At 51.8% G+C, this 21,840-nt stretch overlaps 8 protein-coding genes across 8 annotated transcripts; 4 read left to right on the top strand and 4 right to left on the bottom strand.

Moving 5' to 3' along the window:
- Positions 1–1,774: 1,774 nt before the first annotated feature.
- On the bottom strand, positions 1,775–4,846 carry COCCADRAFT_32043 (uncharacterized protein; the record flags this gene model as incomplete). The annotated part of the gene is made up of 2 exons (XM_007708530.1): positions 1,775–4,642; positions 4,709–4,846. The coding sequence occupies 2 exons, from the start codon at positions 4,844–4,846 to the stop codon at positions 1,775–1,777; spliced, it is 3,006 nt and encodes a 1,001-aa protein (XP_007706720.1).
- Positions 4,847–6,352: 1,506 nt separating this feature from the next.
- COCCADRAFT_81861 (uncharacterized protein) lies at positions 6,353–8,664 on the top strand (the record flags this gene model as incomplete). The annotated part of the gene is made up of 3 exons (XM_007708597.1): positions 6,353–6,416; positions 6,509–6,676; positions 6,716–8,664. The coding sequence occupies 3 exons, from the start codon at positions 6,353–6,355 to the stop codon at positions 8,662–8,664; spliced, it is 2,181 nt and encodes a 726-aa protein (XP_007706787.1).
- A 1,470-nt stretch (positions 8,665–10,134) lies between these two features.
- COCCADRAFT_81835 (uncharacterized protein) lies at positions 10,135–10,588 on the bottom strand (the record flags this gene model as incomplete). The annotated part of the gene is made up of 3 exons (XM_007708596.1): positions 10,135–10,226; positions 10,293–10,399; positions 10,506–10,588. 3 exons carry the CDS (start codon positions 10,586–10,588, stop codon positions 10,135–10,137), a joined length of 282 nt encoding a protein of 93 aa, XP_007706786.1.
- Positions 10,589–10,941: 353 nt separating this feature from the next.
- On the top strand, positions 10,942–11,623 carry COCCADRAFT_81721 (uncharacterized protein; the record flags this gene model as incomplete). Its single annotated transcript, XM_007708595.1, has 2 exons — positions 10,942–11,099; positions 11,311–11,623. The coding sequence occupies 2 exons, from the start codon at positions 10,942–10,944 to the stop codon at positions 11,621–11,623; spliced, it is 471 nt and encodes a 156-aa protein (XP_007706785.1).
- A 705-nt stretch (positions 11,624–12,328) lies between these two features.
- On the bottom strand, positions 12,329–17,206 carry COCCADRAFT_81584 (uncharacterized protein; the record flags this gene model as incomplete). Its single annotated transcript, XM_007708594.1, has 1 exon — positions 12,329–17,206. The coding sequence occupies one exon, from the start codon at positions 17,204–17,206 to the stop codon at positions 12,329–12,331; it is 4,878 nt and encodes a 1,625-aa protein (XP_007706784.1).
- Positions 17,207–17,490: 284 nt separating this feature from the next.
- On the top strand, positions 17,491–18,099 carry COCCADRAFT_32039 (uncharacterized protein; the record flags this gene model as incomplete). Its single annotated transcript, XM_007708529.1, has 4 exons — positions 17,491–17,543; positions 17,600–17,688; positions 17,741–17,872; positions 17,924–18,099. 4 exons carry the CDS (start codon positions 17,491–17,493, stop codon positions 18,097–18,099), a joined length of 450 nt encoding a protein of 149 aa, XP_007706719.1.
- Positions 18,100–18,876: 777 nt separating this feature from the next.
- On the bottom strand, positions 18,877–19,354 carry COCCADRAFT_32038 (uncharacterized protein; the record flags this gene model as incomplete). Its single annotated transcript, XM_007708528.1, has 2 exons — positions 18,877–18,913; positions 18,948–19,354. The coding sequence occupies 2 exons, from the start codon at positions 19,352–19,354 to the stop codon at positions 18,877–18,879; spliced, it is 444 nt and encodes a 147-aa protein (XP_007706718.1).
- Positions 19,355–20,473: 1,119 nt separating this feature from the next.
- COCCADRAFT_32037 (uncharacterized protein) lies at positions 20,474–20,960 on the top strand (the record flags this gene model as incomplete). The annotated part of the gene is made up of 2 exons (XM_007708527.1): positions 20,474–20,723; positions 20,755–20,960. 2 exons carry the CDS (start codon positions 20,474–20,476, stop codon positions 20,958–20,960), a joined length of 456 nt encoding a protein of 151 aa, XP_007706717.1.
- Between the last annotated feature and the right edge of the window lie 880 nt (positions 20,961–21,840).

Raw genomic sequence — 21,840 nt, 5'->3', positions numbered from 1 at the left:
TGGGATCGCGATGAAACTTGATGATTTTGGGTCGTTTCTAAATATCTCCCTGTCGAGTACGGTCGTTGTGGTCAAGTGTAATTCCGCCGTTCCAGTCTCGATTTTGCGAGGCACCACCGCATGTTTGCTGGAGAAAAGGGAGACTCGACTGAACGACAGACGCGCGCATCAGTCGCTTTATAAACACAGCGCTTCCTGCGATGCACCAGCACATCGTCCCTCGAGCTGTAGGAACGAGCATACACCACTCATCAACTACCAACAGGAAAAACCCGCGTCCCCGAGTTTCACCCTCCAACCCTTCCTTCCCCAATGGCACCACAACCTCCCCCCCAAAAAATGCTTAAATCCACAATCTCTCCTTCCTTTCCTTCTTTCCCCCCAACCCCTCTCACCTACAACAATCACAACAGTCAGCACACTCGCTACAACACCCCAAAGCCTCGCTAAAACAGCGCCCGATGATTGAAAGACATGCCGCCCAAGCCTCGATGCACCAGGGTCCCGCCAGCGTACAATCACAGTTGCGTATGCAGCGCGAACAGCAATCTTCTTGACGGCTTGATCCAAGAGGTCCGCCCGATTCCTCGAGGTCCGCGGTGGGTTCGTTCATGGGTGCGTAATTCATTTTCGTTTAACCTTTTCCTGTTTTCCGATTTCCCAATCTCTTCTTTTTTTCTTTTTAGAGGTGGAGGTGATGAGGTTGCTTTGGTATGATGACTCGATATATTCAGATCCAGTTACGGAGTGGATAGCGATGGGAGGGCAATGAGATGTTTTGTTTGCGTGTCGTTAAAAAAAATCCCGTGACTACTAGGCGTTGTCGCTCGTTGTTGCAGATTGGAAAAACAAGTAGTAAGTTGGCCCCCCCCCCCTGAAAACAACAAAAAATTGTTCGAGGTCCTATACTAGCACTATGCGAAACATCAAACTCCCCGTGATTCGAATAACCGTCTTCAAAATGTCGGGGGCAAAAAAAATCTCCGATAAGACAAGAATAAAAGAAGCGTCAAAGTGTCAGGTTCGAAAAGAAAAGAGGGTACGTATTTGTGTACCTAAGTTCATAATCTCTTGGACACAGCGCAGCCACAACGCACGCACACGCCCCTCACCCCTAATTAGGCATCGTTAGTTTTAGTTAACTACTGGCACCGAGTGCGCGCGCGCGCGGGGAGGGGGGGGGGGCCAACAACAACACACAAGGCAACCAGCGCAACGCCACACAAAAATTAAATTCCCAACTACACAGCCTCGGGGCTACTCTTGTAAGGGGGAAAGTTGCCAAACGGGGCCCCCACCATGGTAGTTTATTCATAGAAACGGGAATACGAAAGAGAGAAAGAGAGAAAAAAAATGAGAAGATTGCAGGTGGCAGCTGAAAGGAGGAAAAAAAATGATTTAAGCGATGAGAGAGTTTGCATGTTGTGGATTTAATCATGTGATAGCCCTGAAAATTGTACCCTAAAAACACATACGTATATAGATGGATGTCATGCATACAGTATAGTACTAAACCACCGGAATCATTCTCGTTGCCTACCCCACTCTTGCACATACTTAAAACATATATTTGATTAAGACCCAAAAAAAACCAAGAAAACATATAACATTCTGATTTTGCATTCTCAACTTGGGAAGGATGAGGACGAAAAGGGGGGGTATCTTGCATAATTACATGCAAACGCCAGGTTACCAAAAAAATAATCCAATAATAGGTAAAATCGAAAAAAAATAAGCCCCTCGTGGGTTTCTTCAAGCCATCATCCCATCCATGCTAAACCCTTATAACGATATGAATTCCCAGACCTCTAGCCTCTCGAATCGAACAGGCGAGACACGTTCTCCCCACACGGCTAACAAGAGCATGGAGACCCCTCTCTGCACACCAAGCTCGGGCCAGGACTTCGAGATCCCAAGATGTGCGGGCGTCGAGGACGAGGACTGCCTTCTTGATCTCGCGGATTGTGTCTGCTTCGCTGTAATCACTCTGGGACAGGGCGAGTATGCGTTCGCTCGACTTTGACGTGTGCAGTTCAAAGGGGAGGAGAAAATCTGGATCCAGAATATCGGTCACAGGAATGATCTTGTACGAGTACAATTTGTGAAGTAAATGCGCATCCAGGGGCTTGCTGCCTGTCGCGAGTCCTTCGCCAGCCATTTCATCAGGCACGTCGTACATGCGTTTTGGCTCGTTGGTAGGGGCATCTGGCGGATGTGATAGTAGTGGCTCGAAGCCATGGCTGTTGCGGCGGGACATGGTTTCGCTATGTTTTGATGAAGATCTTGATAATGTTCCTGTGACAGAGCGTCTCAGGACCCTGGGCCGATGCGTAGAGGCAGGCCCAGATGCGGCCGGTGTGCATGGCCACGAAGTTACAAACTGGATATCGTAGGCTAGCGTTAGTGTATGGATGGCCGACCCGTCGGCTGAAACAAATGTCATAGCTGGAGAGTGTATATCGCTCTCAGAGTATGGTCCTGTCAAGCTGTCGCCATCGATGAGATCGGCGTTCATTGGGACAAGCTCCCATTGCGAAAATCCAAGAGAGGAGGTCGGCATCGGGTCAAGGTCCCGGGGAAGTACAAAGTCTTCTGACTTGACTGAAGTAGGAGAATCTCCAGGCACGATTGCGGAGTCTCGTGAGACGACATCGGAACCGTCCCTCTCCTGCACGCGGTTTTCGTAAGGGAGAACTTCACTGTGAATAGAGTACCAGCGTTCAGCTGGATTCTCTGGCAGTTTTGGGCAAGACACCCAGCCCATACACTCTGCGGAACCCTTTACACAAGCCAGGATGCGCCCAACGATGGAGTTCTTGCTCCAGAAAGTCCTGTCGCCGAAAGTGAAACCCCCATACAGATTGGCAGAGTGACCAAGGTTGGCGACGGCAATCTCATCGTTTTCGAGTAATGTGGAGATGAGCAGGTGTGAAATAGCCTCTCCAGGAAGGACGAGTCCCGTGAGGTATGACCGGCTAAGCCACCCACCAACGTTGTTCACAAAAGCCGTGGACTGGTCTTCGAGAGCTGGTAAGGTAGGGGTAAGGGCCATGTGGAAAGCTCGAGAGTTGTTGCGCTCTAGCGCTGGCTTTGCGGTTTGCCCAAAGTAGCTCTCCATTTGAAAGCTAGAAGCTGGTGGGGTTTGTAAAGGGGTTGCGTATACACTGAAGCCAGAAGGAGATTCTGGGCTTGTCAACCTGCCACTTGGTGATGATGGTGTGGTATCCTCGCTCTTGATCTGTGGTGCCAACTTGCGAACAAGTTGGGCAGACACGACGTCTAGGCCAGGCCACTGTATAACAGTGGCAAAGTGAAGAAGGCCGGAGATCTGCCGCGTCTGGTGCTGCGGAAACAAGATAAGGTCTGATTGGGGCATCTCGTGGTGGGCATTCTCAGCGAACAGAGAGAGTAAGCCACCCGACTTGGGTTTGGGAGACGTTTGGGAGCCTCCCATTATAGCAATGTTGTCCAGAAATGTGCGGGCAAGGACCAGATCCCAATCAATCTTTCGAGTCTTGAACTGGAGAAACGCTTCGACATCTTGGGGATTGATGCGCAGTCGGACGGCAGCATCGGCGGCGTCGGCGTTTGTGTAGGCATCTAGTCGGAGCAGCAGCTCGCACGCCAAGGTGATTTGGAGGAGCAGAATCTCGCGCTCAGTCCACAGGGGCTGTGTGTCGTGCTCGTGCTCAGGTATCAGGTCTGGCTCACTCCACAAGATCTGGCCCAGCCTAATCCTCCACTCTACCAAGCTAAAATCGTACCAAATTCCCTTCAAGTCTAGAACCCTCAGTAAGGCGGCAATCTGTGTTTGCATTCCAGTGGGATCGTCGGTCGCGCCGTCGTAGCCAGGTGGGGTCAGGAACTTGGTGAACAAGTTGGCGTACAGGTCCCCAGACGTCTGAGTGTTGAGGATAGTCATGGGCTCGGGGCTATCGTGGAATGCCTCGTACATGTCCTGAAACTCGCCCAAGCGGTCGTATATCAGGCGGAGGTCGACTGAACGGATACCCAGACGCTCTGGGTTGGTGTGTAACAATTCCTTATTCTTGGTCGCCTCGGTCGGGTCGGCAGCTGATTGGGATGCTTGGGGTTGGCTGAGAAGGACATCGGACTCGGGCAACTCGAGAAAGTGGGCGAAGCCAACTGTTCCAGGCTCGATGCCTTGAGTGCCAAGCATAGAAGGGGTTTCGACGGCGTCGACTGCATATCCATTGTACTCTTTCGGGGACTCGTCAAGAGGCTGGGCCTTGAGAGAGTGTTTGCGCAGGGTTGCAGCGGAGAAGGCAGGCTCAGCAAGAGGAGCGACATCGGTCGCGTCCTTGGTGGCAGCCTGGACGCTCCAAGGAAACGAGGCTGTAGGGGTGCGGCGGCCGTTGACTTTTGCGACTCGGAATTGCGGGGCGCCGGCGAAAAGGACGTGAAGCTGGGTGAGGGTCAAGGGGTCGGTCTGGTGCGGGCTAGTGTCTTGCGGTGGTGGTGGTGGTAGTATTGATTGTGGTTGTGGTGCAGGAGTAGGTTTGGGTGGTGGCAGGCCATGGGGGTCGGGATGGTGGGCGGGGGCATTGCTACCATGGTCGGGAGCGGTGGTGTTTACGGGTGGCGGGGTCGGGCCAGTGTCATCGACATGCTTGGTGGGTGGCTGTAGAGGGAAGATGACATTAGCGGGCCGGTGTTGTAGTATGTTGTAGAGTGATAATCAGCGTACCATAGTCTTGTCGCGAGGGTGGGATTGGCGGTGCTTCCATGACTTGAAGAAGTTGGCAATCTTCTGTCTCTTGCTTGCCCTCCTGGTGAGCGGGCCTGGCTTGTCGTTCATCATATCAGTGTGCAGCCTTGGCAGCATACCGACGGCGGCGACGGCGACGATAGCAACAACGACAACAACAATCACAACAACAACAACAACGACTCTGCATGGCGGAGGGGATATAGTACATAAGGGGAGCAGGGGCTGGGCACAACAGGCGGGCTGCACACATGCACGTCAAGCATGGCAGATATCCCTGTCTGCAAGGCCTGGATGGCTGTTGGGTGGAGAGGTTGCAGCTGCGCGGTCCCTGTGCCGCATCAGGGCGATCAGAAGATGACGTCCGCTCATTAGCTGCAGCATTAGCACAGCCGCCGCCGCCACGACGCCAGTCTGACATGTCTATGATATTGATACTAGTACAAGACGCCACGCGTGTACATCTCAATGTAGTATATACTTACTTATTGATCGCCTTTGTTCTCTTTTGTGCTGCTCGACACGCGCCTCTCTTTGTCCATGGACACGACTGACTGATGACGCTATTGCGGACCGCTCGCCTCTACTTAGCCACGTCCCCACCATGGCGAGCCGTGCCCGGTTTCTAGAACGCGGAAGCGCATCGCTCATGTCCGCGGCCCAATTAAAGCACCATGTCTAGAGAGTCAGCACAAGACTTGTGAAAAGCAAAACCAAGAGTCGCCCGGCGTTTGGTTCCCAGGAGAAGGTGGCCGCCTATGATTGGGCGGCCCACCACGTGACTTTGATTGATAGCCATGAGGATAGACACGCCGCTGACTCGGGCTGCCGCCTGATGCCCGCACAAGCATGAATCGCCGGTATACTTGGTCATCCTGTCGTATAGTTGGCCAAGTACATGATATATGTATACATGCTCACTCCCACAAGACTGGCCCAGCGTGAATCCATGTCCCCCCTTTGCTTGGGTCATGTGTACGTGTGTGCTAGCCCTCCCACTTGTACGCCGCCTCGACCCGTCTCGCATCGCTTCCGGCACAAGGCTGAGGGCCGTTTGTGGAGCGGTTCAACAGGCCGGCGGACAGGTGCAGGGTTCTGGTTACAGAATGGCGGCGATCACGTCTGCACCACGTCCCAAACAACACCGCGTTCTGGACTTGTTCCATGTCGTCGCACGCCTGTCTAGACTCGAGTACATAGACACGTAGGCCTAGTAAGCACAGTGCCATCGACTTGGGCAGCACCGCAAGCCGCAATCTCCGGCTTGCCCATGCTTCACCATGCTCTTCACTTTGGTGTTCCCCACGACTGGTTCCCAAGCCCGCTTGATAGCCATTGCGCTAGCCAAGTAGTTGCCCACCTCCCCCAGCTTCAGCTCCACTTTAGCGACCCCATCCCTCCGTGCTGCTTATCTACCTAACCTTTTCATCCTGCCGCGCTTCTCTGCAGACACTTTGCTCTCATGTGAATGCATATGAAGCCACACTCTGCCCCAAAGCTGGTGCAGCAACCCGGCTCTCTTGTCCCTTCCTGCCCACGCCGGACGCTACCGCTGATCCCGCCCCTCCGCTGCAACTAGTCCTCCCGGAGAATGCCCGAGCTGACGTAAAGTCTGGCAAGAACATGTCCTCACAACCACCTGCAAATGCTCTTCTCAACAAGAGGAAGCAGACAAAGAGCCGCAATGGTACGCTCGGATCCTCCCCTTGTTATCCTCTTCACCGACACCCAACATGTGGCCATCTCCTGCCAAACCACCATGCTGATGCCTTTGCCTAGGATGCATCACATGCAAAGCAAAGCGCTTGAAGTGTGATGAAAAGAAGCCCACTTGCGACCAGTGTGCGCGGCGTGTAGTGCCATGTGGTGGCTACAAGAAGGACTTCAAGTGGAGGCCTTTCGAAGAGCCCATCGTCAGGGGGAAATCAAATGCCAAGTCGCGCAAAGGTCGGTCGCTCGATCAAAGTGGCAAGCCCCTCCTAACAGACGTAGACCACGTACCCACCTCTACCAACTCACCACCCCAAGACCACACCCGTACCCACAGTCACCAACATGATTTCACTAGTATACCCCCCAATCCACATTTGCCCCAGCCTCAACCGCCCTACCACTTCATGCATGCTTCACCTGCAGGCCCATCATTCCCTCAGCCTCCACTCCAACTAGCAGAAAACTTGCCCGCTGCCCCATCCGCATCACCTTTCACAACAAAGCTTCCGTTGACATCACCTGTCGACTCACACGCACAAGCATCTCTAGCATCATGCAGTACGTTTGGGGCGGACAGCACAAGCACAGCACAAACTCAGGGGACAGCCGATTCCAGCGTCTCGTCTGGTCAATCACCCCGTCTTGTAGATCTCCTAATGCCGGGAACAGACCTCAGTGTGCCACCAGAAGAATACTCGTCGTTCCTAACTCAGCATGAAGCCTTCTACCAGCCCACCGGTCTAACCCCACCAGCGCCCACCGATCAGGACGACGAGAACGAGGAACTAGTACGCTACACTCGTCAAGACCCAGGAAACTGGGTCTTACCATTTCCCTCGCCTGCCTCATCTAGCTCAAGCGCATCTTCAGCAGACTCTCCTACCTGCGGAATACCCGCTCAGATACAGCTTTCTTCCTTTTCAGCAGAGTCTTTGTCACGTCGCTACCATCGCGACACATGCGGCGTGCTGTCTGTCAAAGATGGTCCAACCGAGAACCCATGGCGAACTTTAATCTGGCCTCTGACACGAGAGTGCCCTGCTCTCTATCACGCAATCGTCTCCATGACATCTTTTCACCAGTCCAAAGACATTCCCATTCTGCGCATCCAAGGAATCGACCATATGCGAAGTGCAGTTCATGCCCTGGCTGCAGGCCTACCAAACATGCGTGTCGATGCAGCCATCTCCACCACCTTGGTACTGGCTTTTGCTGAGTCTTGGGATCAACACATCAGCACAGGCATCAACCATATCAAAGGCGCAAAGGTCTTGATCAACCAAGCACTCATACAACATCGCCTAACGCCTATGAAGGGCGAGGAGTGGACTCGCTTAAAGTTTCTTTGCAATGCCTGGATTTATATGGACGTCCTCGCTCGCTTGACGTCCACCGACGAAGATGAGACTTACGATGTCGACATCGTTCAAGAAAGCATTTACGGAACCGGCGAGACTGATACAACTCTTGATCCGTTGATGGGCTGTGCGCATACTCTGTTCCCGATTATTGGTCGCGTGGCAAATCTTGTCAGGAAGGTGCGAAGGTCCAACGGCAATGGACCTACAATTATCTCGCAAGCTATGCAGCTCAAATCCCAGCTCGAAGACTGGATCCCACCTTCCTTCATCGAAGACCCCGAGGACGAAACAACAAGCCCGCATGACACGATAAAAACCGCAATCGCCTACCAAAATGCAACGCTATTGTATCTACACCAGGCTGTTCCAGAGATTCCGTCACTGTCTTCGAGTGCGCTGGCAAAGAAGGTTCTGTGCGACTTGGCGACGGTTGATCCGCGCTCCCGCTCAATCATTGTACATATCTACCCCCTCATGGCAGCTGGCTGTGAGGTCACCAGTCCCGAGGAACGTGAATGGGTCAAAGCCCGATGGGAACTCATGTCTTCGCGCATGAAGTTGGGGATTATAGAACGGTGTCTGGAAGTCACAAAGGAAGTATGGAGTCGACGGGACGCATCCGCAGCAGAACGCATGGCCACACAAGTAGATGACAATTGCACACAAAGCTTCTCGTCGTATGCAACAATGCGAAACGATGAGTTCGACTTGCTAGACGAGCTCAACTGGAGAGACACACAGCAGTGGGAGCAGGCATCAATTCCCCATATGAGTCCAATGGACCCAGTGGTCACAGTCAAGGGACGATTGCATTGGCTGGGAGTCATGAAGGACTGGAACTGGGAGATTCTTCTTGGATGATTGCAAAATCATCGTACTATTCGTTTTAATCACGCACTCGATTGGCGTTTGGGTGTAAAGGGTGATACGCATCCAAGGTCGACGGTAGTTCGGCAGGACCAGGGGGCGTTCAGCAACACCTTCCATTCGTCCACGGGACCTGACAGGTTGCCGGAAATAACCTGTTTTCCCAGAAAAAGTAATGTTTTAGAACCTACTGTTGCAGTAACACTGGAACTGGTTCCAGAACGTTACGCAATTGGGTCATTTCAATATGTAATTTCAGCATGTCGCATTAGATACCTCTTACGATACACAATATCTTTCTTCTCTTCCCTCCACTACGGATACCCTTCTCCTCGAACTTGATCAGTGTGCAAGATCAAGATGCACCGGGAGTACGCAATCCCATGTAGTACCAACTTCAGCAATTTTTCCTTCCACGTACCTGCATAGTACAAGACTAGCTAGTCCAAAGGAAGGGGGAAACAAGTACATTTCTCAATACACCTCTCGCTTGGAACGCGGCTTCCGGGAGAGACGGGTATGACAGATAGTCTATGCCTAGATAGGAAACCATGGAAGCTGGGTCCTCTGACGTCTCTGTACCTGAGTTGCATGAGCTTGTCCTACTATTGAAAGTTAAATTGCAAAAGAAAAAAACGTGATTGTCAGGTGAGGTGCAGGATTGTGAATACAACATGAATGACCAAGTTTAACATGAATTTCCTTTTCAAAAGATGTCGGAGACTAATGATTTTACCACACAACTAGAATATACTCCATGGATCCTACCGTAATCATACTACACCCAATACTAAAACCCATCAAAAAACTTTCCTCCAATCTATTTTCCAGCACACACACACACATATGCAACATACGATTCACAGCACATCATCACCAACACATACGTAACCCCTCAACCCTCCGCGGCTGCAACCTTGCCATCCGCACACACACACATCGAAAAACACCTTCGTCACATACCCATTTGATCACATGCTCACTCAATCACCTCACACACGCCCATGCAAACCCCCCCCCCCCCCCCCGTGTCACTTCGCCCAAAACCCATGACGCTACCCTGCATGGTGAAAGTTTGATCGAAAATTTCGGTATCGACGGGTATAGTTTGGTTGTACAAAAGAAAAAAAACTGACATGGCACTAGTGGTTGTGGGTGTGTGACTTGCGATGTGATGGTGGAAATGTGATGCTTGTCTGCCATGCTGTGATCATGTGTGGTTGAGTGTGCCGAAAGTTGGTTTTTTTTTTGGATTGGTAGTTATATAAAGGGGTATGGGGTATGTGGTCGTTAGGAAAGAAAAGGGAAGGAAGGGAGGAGAATCAAGTTGATGACTTTGTTGTATGGTTTAAGTCGAGGGCGAATATACAGAGAATAGCCTACGGTGGCTTCCTTTGAATTCAATCGTATGTGATGTCGTCCCTTTTGGTCGTTCCTTCTTTGCTATTTTTTCCAATCACATCCTCATGCGCCCTTCTGTACCAGTTCTGATACTTGTTGCTCGATGGCCTTGTCGTCGAGGCCCTTGAGCGGCAACTTCCTCTCCTTTCCGAAATCTAGAATTGTAAACCGTAATTAGCATTCCTTGTCCTCTTTTCTCTTCCAATTACGTTTCTACGCACCGAATCTCGCAAAGACTGTGGGCTCGGTGCCGCTGGCTTCTCGGATCATAATAGGAATCGACGGGTTGGCCTTCTTCATGGCGGGATAGCTTCGGGTGAGGAAGTTCCTGTATCATTCCGTCAGCTACATTTTCTTTTCTAACTACCCCATGATGCGCAATCGCGTTTGCGACTCCCCTCGCTCAAAACATCTTGTATCGTGAAGGCGCATACCTTGTCGCAGCGCTGTGCTCGCTAGTCTGGCAAAACAGGAAGCGTAGCTCCTTGAGCCCGTTTCCAAATGCTTTCGAGGCCATTGCGAGAAACGTGGGCGTGAAGATCGTTTGCGTGAAAGGGTATCAATTGGAGGGAGGTGTCGTCACCCTCCAAAAGCGCCCGCCCGCGCCGACATTCAATGTTCGTCGAGCTGGCCCCCCCGGCAAGAACGCGCTATACCCAAAGTAGCCTAACACCGTCGGAGCAACGAAGCGCCATTGTTTAATCCCGGATTTGTCCCATCTGACGAACCCTCAGGCCCGACATCGCCGCCAACGACAAACGACCTCAGCATTTGTCAATTGCTTCCGGACCTCACTCACCCTTCTCCGGACAAAGCCCCGCCTCTTCCTACCCTGTCAAAAAAGTGAGAGGGACAGAAAACATAGCAATCATGTCGTTCCGCCCCGGCTCCCGCATCTTCAGCTCCTTCCGACCTTTCTTCCAACGCGCAAATGCCCGCCGACGAGTCAACACGGCTGCCGGTGCCGAGCCCGCTGGCTTCCAGAAGTTCTGGAACAGTCCCATCGGCCCAAAGACTGTGCATTTCTGGTACGCACTGCTTCGCCTCTTCCCTGTAGTCTTCCATTCTTTGCGACAAACGCACGTTTTTTTTGGGGGGGGGGGGGAAGACTGGCGGCTTCGAACTTTCCCCCCGCAATGTCCGAAGCGTCGCGTGCGCAAGTGATTTTGCCCGAAACGCACCCTTTGCCAAACACAAACACAGCATATGAACTTCAACATGTACTGATTACTTCTGCAGGGCCCCAGTAATGAAATGGGGCATGGTCCTCGCCGGCGCCTCCGACTTCTCCCGCCCCGCCGAATCCCTCTCCTTCACCCAGAACTTTGCCCTCATGTGCACAGGTGCCATCTGGACCCGCTGGTGCTTCGTCATCCGCCCCAAGAACATTGCTCTCGCCGCTGTCAACTTCCTCGTCTTTTGCGTCGGTGCGACTCAGGTCGGTCGTATTTATCTCTACAACCAGAGCCTGAAGAACACAGAGGGCCAGGCAAAGGGTGAGTTGCAGGATTTGAAGAACACCGCCCAAAAGGCGGAGAAGGCGTTGAAGTAAAGTGTGGGTTGTTGGACAAGTTTTATAGACTTGGGCATGAGTGGGGAGATCATGAGGGACGTTTTTTTTTGTTGCCCTTGATTCTTTTCAAGGAGAGCAAGTGGGCCAGGTGAAGAATAAGTCGAAATTCATTCATGTCCATCCATCATCTACCCAGTGCTAGCATTTTAGGAGTAAATGATGGTATCATATGTGGCTAGTCTTGATGATTTTCGACGGGAGATAGAAATACCATGAACTCTTTTGTGTGTAAATCTACAGCCTCATCCCCAAAAATCTCTACCTCTATTTTCCTTGCCTCGTTGGAAAACGCACACTACCACAAGTAAACTTGGCTGAAATTTTCGGAGAAGTACAACATCCAGGGTTCCTGCATCTCTCGAGAAAAGGAAAATACTTATACACGATAATGTATTACATTAGTGGTTACTGAACTCCGTTAGCATGTGAGATTGTAGAAAGGGGAAAGAAAGGGGAAGCCTGTGACAAAAGAAACAGAAGAAGAGATAAGAAGAAGAAGAAAAAGAGGAAGAAAAAAAACGTTGCAGCTGTATTACATGGCCCACGGCAAATGTATACATCATGGGGAGGGTATCAACTCTGCGTAATCGTACAACACCACCATTTCCCGCATAAACCCACAAAAGCAAATTCCGAGAAAGAACCGAAAAAAAACGGACAAAAAGAAAACACACTGCCTCAACCTCAATAATAACTCAACCCCGAAGCCCTAGCCTTCTTCTTACTCTTCTTCTTCGTCTTAGTAGGCGTAGGACTCACCACATCTCTGCGCCCCACCCCGGTCGCTCTCTCCCTCTTCCTATCCTCACTCCCCATCATCTTACTCGCGCCACCCGTCATGAAATCACCGTACGCACTCTCAGGATACAGCGCAGGCGTCGTGGTGCCGCTGGGCATCCACTCGCTGCCGTCTTCCCAGGCGCTGCCTTCAGCGTGCGCGGCGCGGACACCCTCGATGTACGCTTCCATTCTGGAGCGCTCGTCGTCGTCTTCGAGGCCGCAGCCGCAACCGCAGCCGACGATGCACTCGCCTTCGTCAACGCCGATTTCGTCGCCCATGCAGTCCATGTGTGCAACATGGCCGCACGCGGGACATAGGTTGAAGAGGCCGGAGACGCGGATCCAGCAGATGCTGCAGCTGTAGGTGGTTTCCACCTCTGCGGGCTTGGAGATTTCCGTGCTGACGGTGGGGGCTGGGCGGCTTTCGCGCCACGACGAGCCGCCGGAGACGTTGGATGTGCCTCGTGAGAGGCTTGGTCTGCTGGACCGGCTTGGGGGCGGTTGCAGTTTGGACTGAGCAGGTGATGTGCTTAGTCCAGCAAGGCTCTCGTCAAGCTCTGCAATGGGCGTGCGAACTGGTATCGAGAGACGCAAGTATTGCTCCGGAGGAATGAATGCATCCATGGGTAGGTCCGCTATCTGTTCTTCCGACAGGATGTTTGTTATGGTGCTGGGCTGGAACTCTGTAGCCTCTGGATTGAAGGAGAAGTGCTTTGGAGATGCAGTAGATAGGCGCTTCGATTGCACCGTAGTGGGCGTTGGAGGCACTAATGTTGTTGAGGCCCTTGATACGCGTTGAGCTATCTTCTCATCCTCCTCTTCTTCGTCATCGCTAGACCGTTTGATCGCAAGTGAAATCGAGCCAGACTTTGAGCTGGTACGAGAATACTCGACTGGAAAGTACGAAACAAGCCCATTAAACTTGAGTACTTCAGCTCGAGCACTGACTAGGCCCCACCGATTCAGCATCTCAGCATACTGCTCTCGCCAGACACGATGTAGCCAATCTTTACTTGCATCTAGTAACGGCCGGCTGAAACATGCCTCGTCATCGAACTGGTCTTGGTTTTTTAGTGTAACCTTGATAGCCCTGCCACCATCGCCCTCTCGAGGCGTGCCGGGCACATTGCGTTCTTTGACACCTGTCGTGGCGTAGCTGCCTTCATCATCCACCTTTTCGTAGTCCGAGTCGGATTCGCCAATATAGTTGATATCGACGTGCTCAGACTGTCCGAAGCTTGCGCGCTTTCCTTGCTTTGTGCGTGGAGCTGCCATGCTGTTTTGGTCATGAGAGTCACTTCCATAGAATGTCGTTGTTCCCCAAGTCACCCCACTAGTCGGCGCAGATGTAGAGAGATCTTCGATCCGTGACCTGACCGGAGGCGACGAAGACATTGCATTCGAAAAAGGCCGTGACAATGCTGCTACAGCACTCGCAAAGTTTGCAGTCGAGCTCTTCTTATGAGCTGTATGGCTATTCTCTGGGGATGTTCCATATGGAGTGTGATTTGCTGTATAAGCATTTCTAATTGGAGGTATTTGAGACAAGAGAGGTGGCGTGTTGCCAGTCGAGTAGGGTGTAACGGGGTCCGAATGGAATGCGTCGCTACTCCATGGCCCGTTCGAACTCCCATGACTTCCGTAGATATCGAGATTCTTAACGGATCTCTGGGAACCAGATTCATTGACCGGGGTTGCAAAGCGGGAATACGAAGGCGTAGGTGGGATGGAAATCGTGGGCTTGAACAAACTCCATGCCGCGTCCGACGAGGGGAAGTAGTCTAGAGAGAACGCCGGTGCTTCCATAGACATAGGGAGCTGAGATTGCCGCATTTTAGCCATGGCTGAGGTCACACCTTCGCGCGTAGCAGGTTCCGCAAATATACAAGACAACATAGCAAGCATCTGAACATCTGCCAGGCGTTCAAAGTGGTCAAAAAGTGCAGGTATCAGCCAAGTGACGATAGGATGATGACCCCACTTGACTCGAGCATTCAGCTGAGGGTTGGTCACGCTTTCTGACTCGTCAAACGCGAGGTCGAGCCCACTGTCTTTACGTTTGATCCTTACAAGAGCCCTTCGGGCCAGCACAAGGACCTGGTCTCTCCGATATTGTTGAGGAAGTATCTCCACAGGTACTTCATTGCTCAAAATTAGTTTACAAAGCATCCAGATATCGGCAAGATCCTCGAATCCATGACTTCTTGCTACTTCAGAGTTGTGCTCGCAAATGATGGGCCCAGGGCCAAAAATGCGATATTCCTCCGCAAGTACACGCTTGCTCGGAACCATGTCATCTGTAGCCGAGAACAGGATCGACACTGTAGATTTGGTCTTGGATGGCTGTTTTGCCACACCACCCGAAGAAGGTAACGAGTTCCGTGACTGAAAGCGAGAAATAGATTTCTGCCAAGCCAGAGGAGGCTGAAAGTTGCCAATACGTGCATTCCCGTCATGATCAGACCCAGAAGAAGACGACGGAGTGGAAGAAGTTTCCCAAGAACCAACAGAAGAGGATGGAGACGACGCTCCATCTGAATCCTCAGCACGACGGGAAGTAAAGCGACCAAAAGAGTCAAAGATATCGTTCTTCAGGCCACTTTGGCGAAGATTTCTCGCAATCTGAAATCTGAACACCTCTGAGCCAGGCATTGATTTTACTGGTGGTATCCTTGCAACCACAAGGGACCCATCGGCTGAGAACCGGGCAGTACACTGAATGGGAAGGGGAATGTCAGCGTTCATATGAGAGGATTGCATCACGTCATCAGTAAACTCGCCCTCGTGATCCTCGTCTTCGCTGGAACTTTCTCCCGGCAAGGGTCCAAGATCTTCGAGTGGTTCAACGTCTTCGCCCAGGTCCAGGCTATCGTCCAAAGCGCGCTCTCCCAAAGCATACGAGAGTACTGCCTCCAGAGCCTCGCGTTCCTGTTCAGCACAGGTAGCAGCGATACGATGCATATTGTGGACTAGTTCTTCTTGGTGTTCTTTGCTGATGGATGCTGTTGTCCTCTCGAATTCAATATCTAGTGGGGTTGGTATCCTGTGGCGAATGGAATCGGGCTGCCCATTTTCAACAGCTTTGGGATAAGCAGACGGAAACCTGATAGTAAATCGAAGAAACACAAGCTTTGCGCCATCAGTTGCAGGATCGTGATCACCCCAGGGCCCGCTGAACGAGACCTTGATGTAGCGACCCGGCACGTCAATCTCTTCAAAAGCGAGCTTCTTGTATTTGTTGCCGACATATGATATCTCAGCACCGAGGTCATTCTGCTCTTGGTACGGGTACTTCTCGCCAAGATCCTGCTGGTTGGGCCGAGCGTGAATATCATTGACATTATTGTGACGATCACCCCCGAATTTGACTCCGTTGATCCAAGTGATGTGGTTAACAACACGTGGGTCGTTGCGGCGAATGGGCTGGGCAGTCATGGTCTCTCTCTGCACTATCTCTGGATGTATCTTGGCGTGTGTTTGTCCAGGAAAGCGAGAAGTATGAACGTCTTCGTTGAGGGAGTAGTTCTGCAGCAAGGTTGACAAGTTCCCTTTCCGTTGTTGGCGTGGTGGACCAAAGTAGTCCCGATCACCTGCAGTAGTAGTAGTAGGAATAGGACCATCGCGATAAGATACATAGGTAGCCCCTCTACGCGTCGCACTGGGCTCTTCGACAAGACGTTCGCCTTTTCGATAGCCGACAGCCTTTTCGAGAAGCTTGAGATCGAGGTGATGAAGTTGTAGGCGCCTGTCGGTCCCCCAAGAAATCAACTGGAAGTCACGATTATCGATGCCGTAGTCAGTAGAGCCACGAGAACGCCATAGGAACTCGCGGACTTGAGCATCAGAATCATGCTTTTGAAAGGCGTGAACTGGCTCATTATTAAAGGTTGACGCATCGCTATCGGTGACATGCTTGTATAACCAAAGATTCGAATTACCTCGTTGCGGCATGGCAAGAATGCCGTGAGGAAAGGGTGTGTGGCGCGCTCGCCATACAGGATAGTGAGTGCGGATGACGCGCCGGGGGGCAGTGATATGATCAGACCTTCCTACATTGCTCCAAAGCTTGATGGTCGCGTCCAAAGAACATGTCATGATTTTGCTTGGGTCGTTGCGGTTCCAGTCAATACCGTAGATCTTGGTGGTATGGGCGGCAATGGTCGAGAGGGGAGTCGCTCCATGGCGAGTATCCCAAATGTGGAGGTACTTGTCGTGGGCGCTGGCAATAATCTTGTCATTCTGGCGATTCCATTTGACTTGGGTTGCTCCAGCAGTATAGTCGGCGAGCTTCAACGGGGCTTGCCTACTCCGGAGGTCATGTATGAAGACGAAGCTGTCAACTCCACATGTCGCGAGTAAGTCTGGATGATGGGCAGAGAAATTGATGTCTGTGATGGCGCGTTCATGGGCGCGTAGCGTGTATTCAATGGGTGCTTTCTTGCTGTTGTACGGCATGGAGAGATTGTATACGAGCGCGAGCTGATTGCGGGTAGTAGCAATCCATTCTGCGCGTGCCGCAAAGGGTGACCACTGCACATCAGCGACATCCCACGACGATTGGTTTGGAATGAAACGAGGTAAGGAAAAAAGATTGTCCAAGTCAATGATGCGGAGGCCGCTCTTGCTGGCAAGGACGATGTCGCGGCCTGCTGGGCTTATGCTGGCAGCGCCAATCTCGTCATCTACTTTGACCTCGACATCGCGATCAAACGTCGGCGACTGGAACGCTGATAGAGGCCCACCTGCCGTGGCCGCCATCTTGTTGCTGGCCGTCTCGGGCATGCGCGTGTAGTCGTGATGGCGATGGTAATGAAGCAGGCAGTGGCTCCCCTGTCCAGGCGTCTCTAGCGCCGCTGGCCGATTACGCAACATCACACATGCATGTCTAGCCCTTTGGCCCTACCCAAGACCAGACGACACAGGCTTGCTCTTCCAAGCGCAGAGAAAGAAAACTCCTACACACACCTTTTGTTGGTACCGAAAAGCATATTCGCTTTCTCCACACGAGCCCTCGCCCTTCACAACCTCTCGCTCTACACAAGCGGCATCCTGCCCCACCATCAGCTATGGCACTGCCCAAGCGAATCATCAAGGAAACTGAGCGCCTGGTCAACGAGCCGTAGGTATTCCCGACGGTATGGCATGCTATTTTACTGATCTGGGATCCCCGTGTAGTGTTCAAGGAATCAGCGCGACGCCGCACGACGACAACCTGAGGTATTTCGATGTTACCATTGACGGCCCTAGCCAGTCGCCTTATGAGGGTATGCTGGTGCCCAGTAATGTTGAAGTTTTCAACTGACAAACCCTTCATAGGTGGTGTCTTCAAGTTAGAGCTATTTCTCCCAGATGACTACCCCATGACGCCGCCCAAGGTCCGCTTTCTCACAAAAATCTATCACCCCAACATTGATCGTCTGGGTCGCATCTGCCTTGATGTTCTGAAAAGTAAGTTTGGAGTCATACTTCACAATACCGAGGCTTTGCTAACATGTTCAGGTAACTGGTCGCCTGCCCTCCAGATTCGTACGATCCTACTCTCGATCCAAGCTCTTTTGGGCGCGCCCAACCCTGACGATCCCCTTGCGAACGATGTTGCCCAGGCATGGAAGGAGAACAAGAATCAGGCTATTCAGACAGCTCAAGAATGGACACAACAGTACGCGAAGCCGTGAGCCTACATCTTTGACATCACCCAACTCGGCGATACTTTAACGTTGTCATGGGCAGGGAAGCTGTCCTCTTTCCCCAACTTTCTGTATGGGGTTCCAAAAGCACAGCCTCCCACCATGACACGTAGCGATGATTCATTAGGCTTTCGAAGGCTCACATATAACGGACTGACCCCATTATCTTTGCCCATCTCTTTTGTTTGGTATTAGCCACTTTGCTGCTTCTGCAAGCCCTGGCGTTGGATGGACAATCTGGACAGCATGATAGCGATATTCCCCGTTGGCATAATTGAGAAATATATCGTTCTCTCTTAGGCCGGATAGTCACCAACACTTAGACCATGGAAATGAATTACGATCCCAAAGTTTCGTGCCATTGTTGCGTGATGTGCCATTTGACGTAAAGCATAGTCGTGACCCACGTAGCAACCCGTCTTACTGTGTAGCATGCATTTGCTGCAATATCTGAACCAGCACACAGCAGATTTTTAGCTACAGCCATTCATGTAGATGGTGTTTTCCTCCGTGATGCTCTAGCTTCAAAGACTGTATCGTGGGCGTTTCTGCGCGTTCATTTTGAGCAAATGGTGAGCACGTCCGCAAGTAGCTTCCAGGGTTCCGTTGGTGGGGAATAGGATGCCGGACAATTTGCTTGTCCCAAGCCCCTCATCGACACAACATCCCCACCCCCGTGTCGACATCAGTCAGCTTTCGGCCTTGCGCTGTCGTTTTCTGCACTCAGCTCTCTTTATTCCTGTCCTTGTTTCTCGATAGATGAGGCTATGCTCTGCTGCTTTCGTCGTCCGCCTCCTGGCCTCTCCATTGTGGATTGAGCTTTGGCGCTTCTTCACATCGAGCCTCTCCTCCCCCCGCCGTCCCTCCCCCTGCCAAATGTTGGATATCCAAACACAGAGAGCAACACAATAAGTGTCTGGTCTGGAATCCTAGCCTCTTTGCGGCTCCAGGGGCGATGCTTCTCTTCCAGAAAGCCGGTCGCGTCCTGTCCGCAACCTCGCCAAGACCCCAGTCGATGGATATTCCTAGCGGAGGTACCTCCTCTGCCGGAACACACACACCACGAGGGACACCCTTCTATCATGCATGGCAAGGCATAGATGATGCTTGCCATAACCAGAATCATTGCTGCCCCGCGCTGGGCACAGGCATACACACAGAAACGTGGCGCGGATGAATGACACTGTGGTTCCAGAGCCAAAGCTATGCGGGAGGCAGCATCAGCGGCTGGCGTGTAGGGCATCCTACATATCAAGCACACCCCTAACAGCGAGTCACCAGCGCCAGCAGCATAGGCGGAAGCCCGTAACTGACGACGATGGCATGCTGCCGGCTCCAATTCGTTCGCCTATACGCCCCGCGGGACGCGAATGGAACGACTCAAAGATCACAACACAAGGGCAGCCGACAGGCGCCACACAACACATAACCAAGGATCCTGAGCATCGACGCCGAATGCGATTTGTCGGTAGAAGCAGATGTCATGGTGTAATCATTGGCACAGTGTGCCTTCTCCCGCAAGTATCCCCCCATTGAGTTCTGTGTACGTGGCTGACGATGAACGTTCTCTTCTTAGGCCATAATCGCAAATTCGCGTGAATTCTTGCAGAGCTGAATAAGAAGCCATAGAACATACGAAGACGTCCAATGTCCCAAACTGCAGCGACGAGGCTGTCGGTTTTAATTTGGCCTTCCATAATACGATATCGCGCTCCGCCCGACAAGAAGGTTGACAACGGCATCGACATAGTGACGGCCACCTTCCTTGGCAAACGGAACACAAGCAGAACTTCGAGGCCATGAGGGGCACTTCACTGGCCATTATCGGCGATGGCATCGTTGCTCTCTTTGGTGAGACCATCGGCGGAGCATTGTCATGAGCGCCAAATGCTTGGATGTGATCCGTACAAGGCATTAGTAATGCGGTATGATGGGAGCTGGCATATCCGCTTTGACAAGCACATTGAGCTTGAGTAAGAGCTAGGAGATTCGACATTGAGTACCGTACTTCGTGATCATGACATGAACGAGAGCGACAAGCGGCACGTCTCCGCTTCACACTGGATGTCTCATTGAGGGATGTGACATCTCCCCTTATCATACTTCATGGCGGAGATGTATGGGTTGAGTTTGACTTGGACATCATGACTTTTAGATCCCGCTCAACCCACGGCCTTGCTGGAGCAAGCTTATGGATGGTTGCTATTGATCTTGACGAGAATGACGGTTCCACCTGGACAGTGGTTTTAGTGGACGGCATGCTTTCAGGCGGCATGTCAAGGTACCTTGGCGACAGTTGTCGGCTGAAGTCCACACAGGCCAGACCCGCGCTTCGGTGTTCATCCTCAGAAGAATATATCCCATGACCGTCTTATTCATAGACTTCAGTCAACGCCTCGAGGAGTATTCGGATCATCGACTTGGCTCCCTTGGTCAAAGCATGTGTCTGTTGGACCCATTCGTTGGCGATATTCTCATTGCCGGTATGACACATTGTCATATTTCAATCATGTATGAATGGACTGTTCGGGCCATGAACTTTGCGTGCATCGGTCGATGCGCCTCCGCATCTGCACCAGGACAACTTGTTGAGTTTACCGGACAAGACCACGGTAAAGAACAAGCTACCAACGACATCGCCAGATAGGATACATCATACCGACGGATGGTCCTTTCGGAGTTTTTTTGGGTCCTTCGAATATTTTGATCACCCGTCGTGGATTGGATTGCCCAGGCGCGCTGTCATGTCAGCCCAAGTCGTAGCTTCCACTCCCTGGAAAGACCACACGCGCTATTTCGGCTGGAGTGGTGTATACATTGCCCTTCACGAGAGTTCGTGCCTATGGTAGCTATATGTATCGGTCAAGATTTTGCAGTACCAAGAGACGCTGATGTTGCTTGGTTTGGGTGAGAAGCCCTAGGCTACCCTTAAACTGGTTGAAGGCAGCATGAATCTTCCGTTTGCAGAAGCGTATCTCAGTATCGGAACTTCTCATGGTTCTAGCTCTTCTTATGGATTCTTCTGGTCGGAGAAATTGAGAGGAGCCCAACTCATAACGATCCTGAGAAGCAATACGCCAGCGAGTATCATCCGGGTGAGAATAACATGATCCTTCTTTTTCTCCTCTTGAGCAGAAGAAGGTTATTCGGCAGCGCAACCAGATGTGCCTGAGGAGTCTGCGACGGAACCTGATTGTTATCGCGATTTTCTGCCAAGTCGAATGGTGCCCAGGAAAGTTCCATTGAGCTCTCGGGCCACTTCGAATTTGCTCCTTGTTCTCCTTATCCAAGCCTGTTACTGTCCGGCGAGGTATGGTCTGCGGAACCCTCTCTTAACTGCACCATGCAACTGGTCTTGTATGTTGGTATCCAGATACCTGAGATGTGGTACCGATCTTCTGCATCTGCCTGTATGGTTGCTAGTTCTGGGGATCTGAAACAAAGAAAGCTTTGGGATATACGATCGATCACCAGCGTACCCGATGGAGATGTGCCTCGATGTACAGTCTCTGAATGGCCGTCTGCAGGAGCGGCAGCCTTAGTGCCAGCAGGACCGTCGTTTCTGGCTCTTCATACATCGCCCATCTCTTAAGAATGGTATCCTTGCACGAAAGAGAGACTGGTAGCCGTTCGAGGGCTTGATGCGAGGTGCTTCATGCGCTGTTTTGTGAACTGGTGATCGGGCACCAGAATTTCGCAGGCCAGTAGCAAGCCATGATGCTGATCTTG

This window comes from Bipolaris zeicola (genome assembly GCF_000523435.1).
Source record: "Bipolaris zeicola 26-R-13 unplaced genomic scaffold scaffold_2, whole genome shotgun sequence".
Lineage (NCBI taxonomy): Eukaryota > Fungi > Ascomycota > Dothideomycetes > Pleosporales > Pleosporaceae > Bipolaris > Bipolaris zeicola.
The sequence above is the reverse complement of the archived record's forward strand: the minus strand, read 5'-3'. Positions and strand labels throughout refer to the sequence as shown.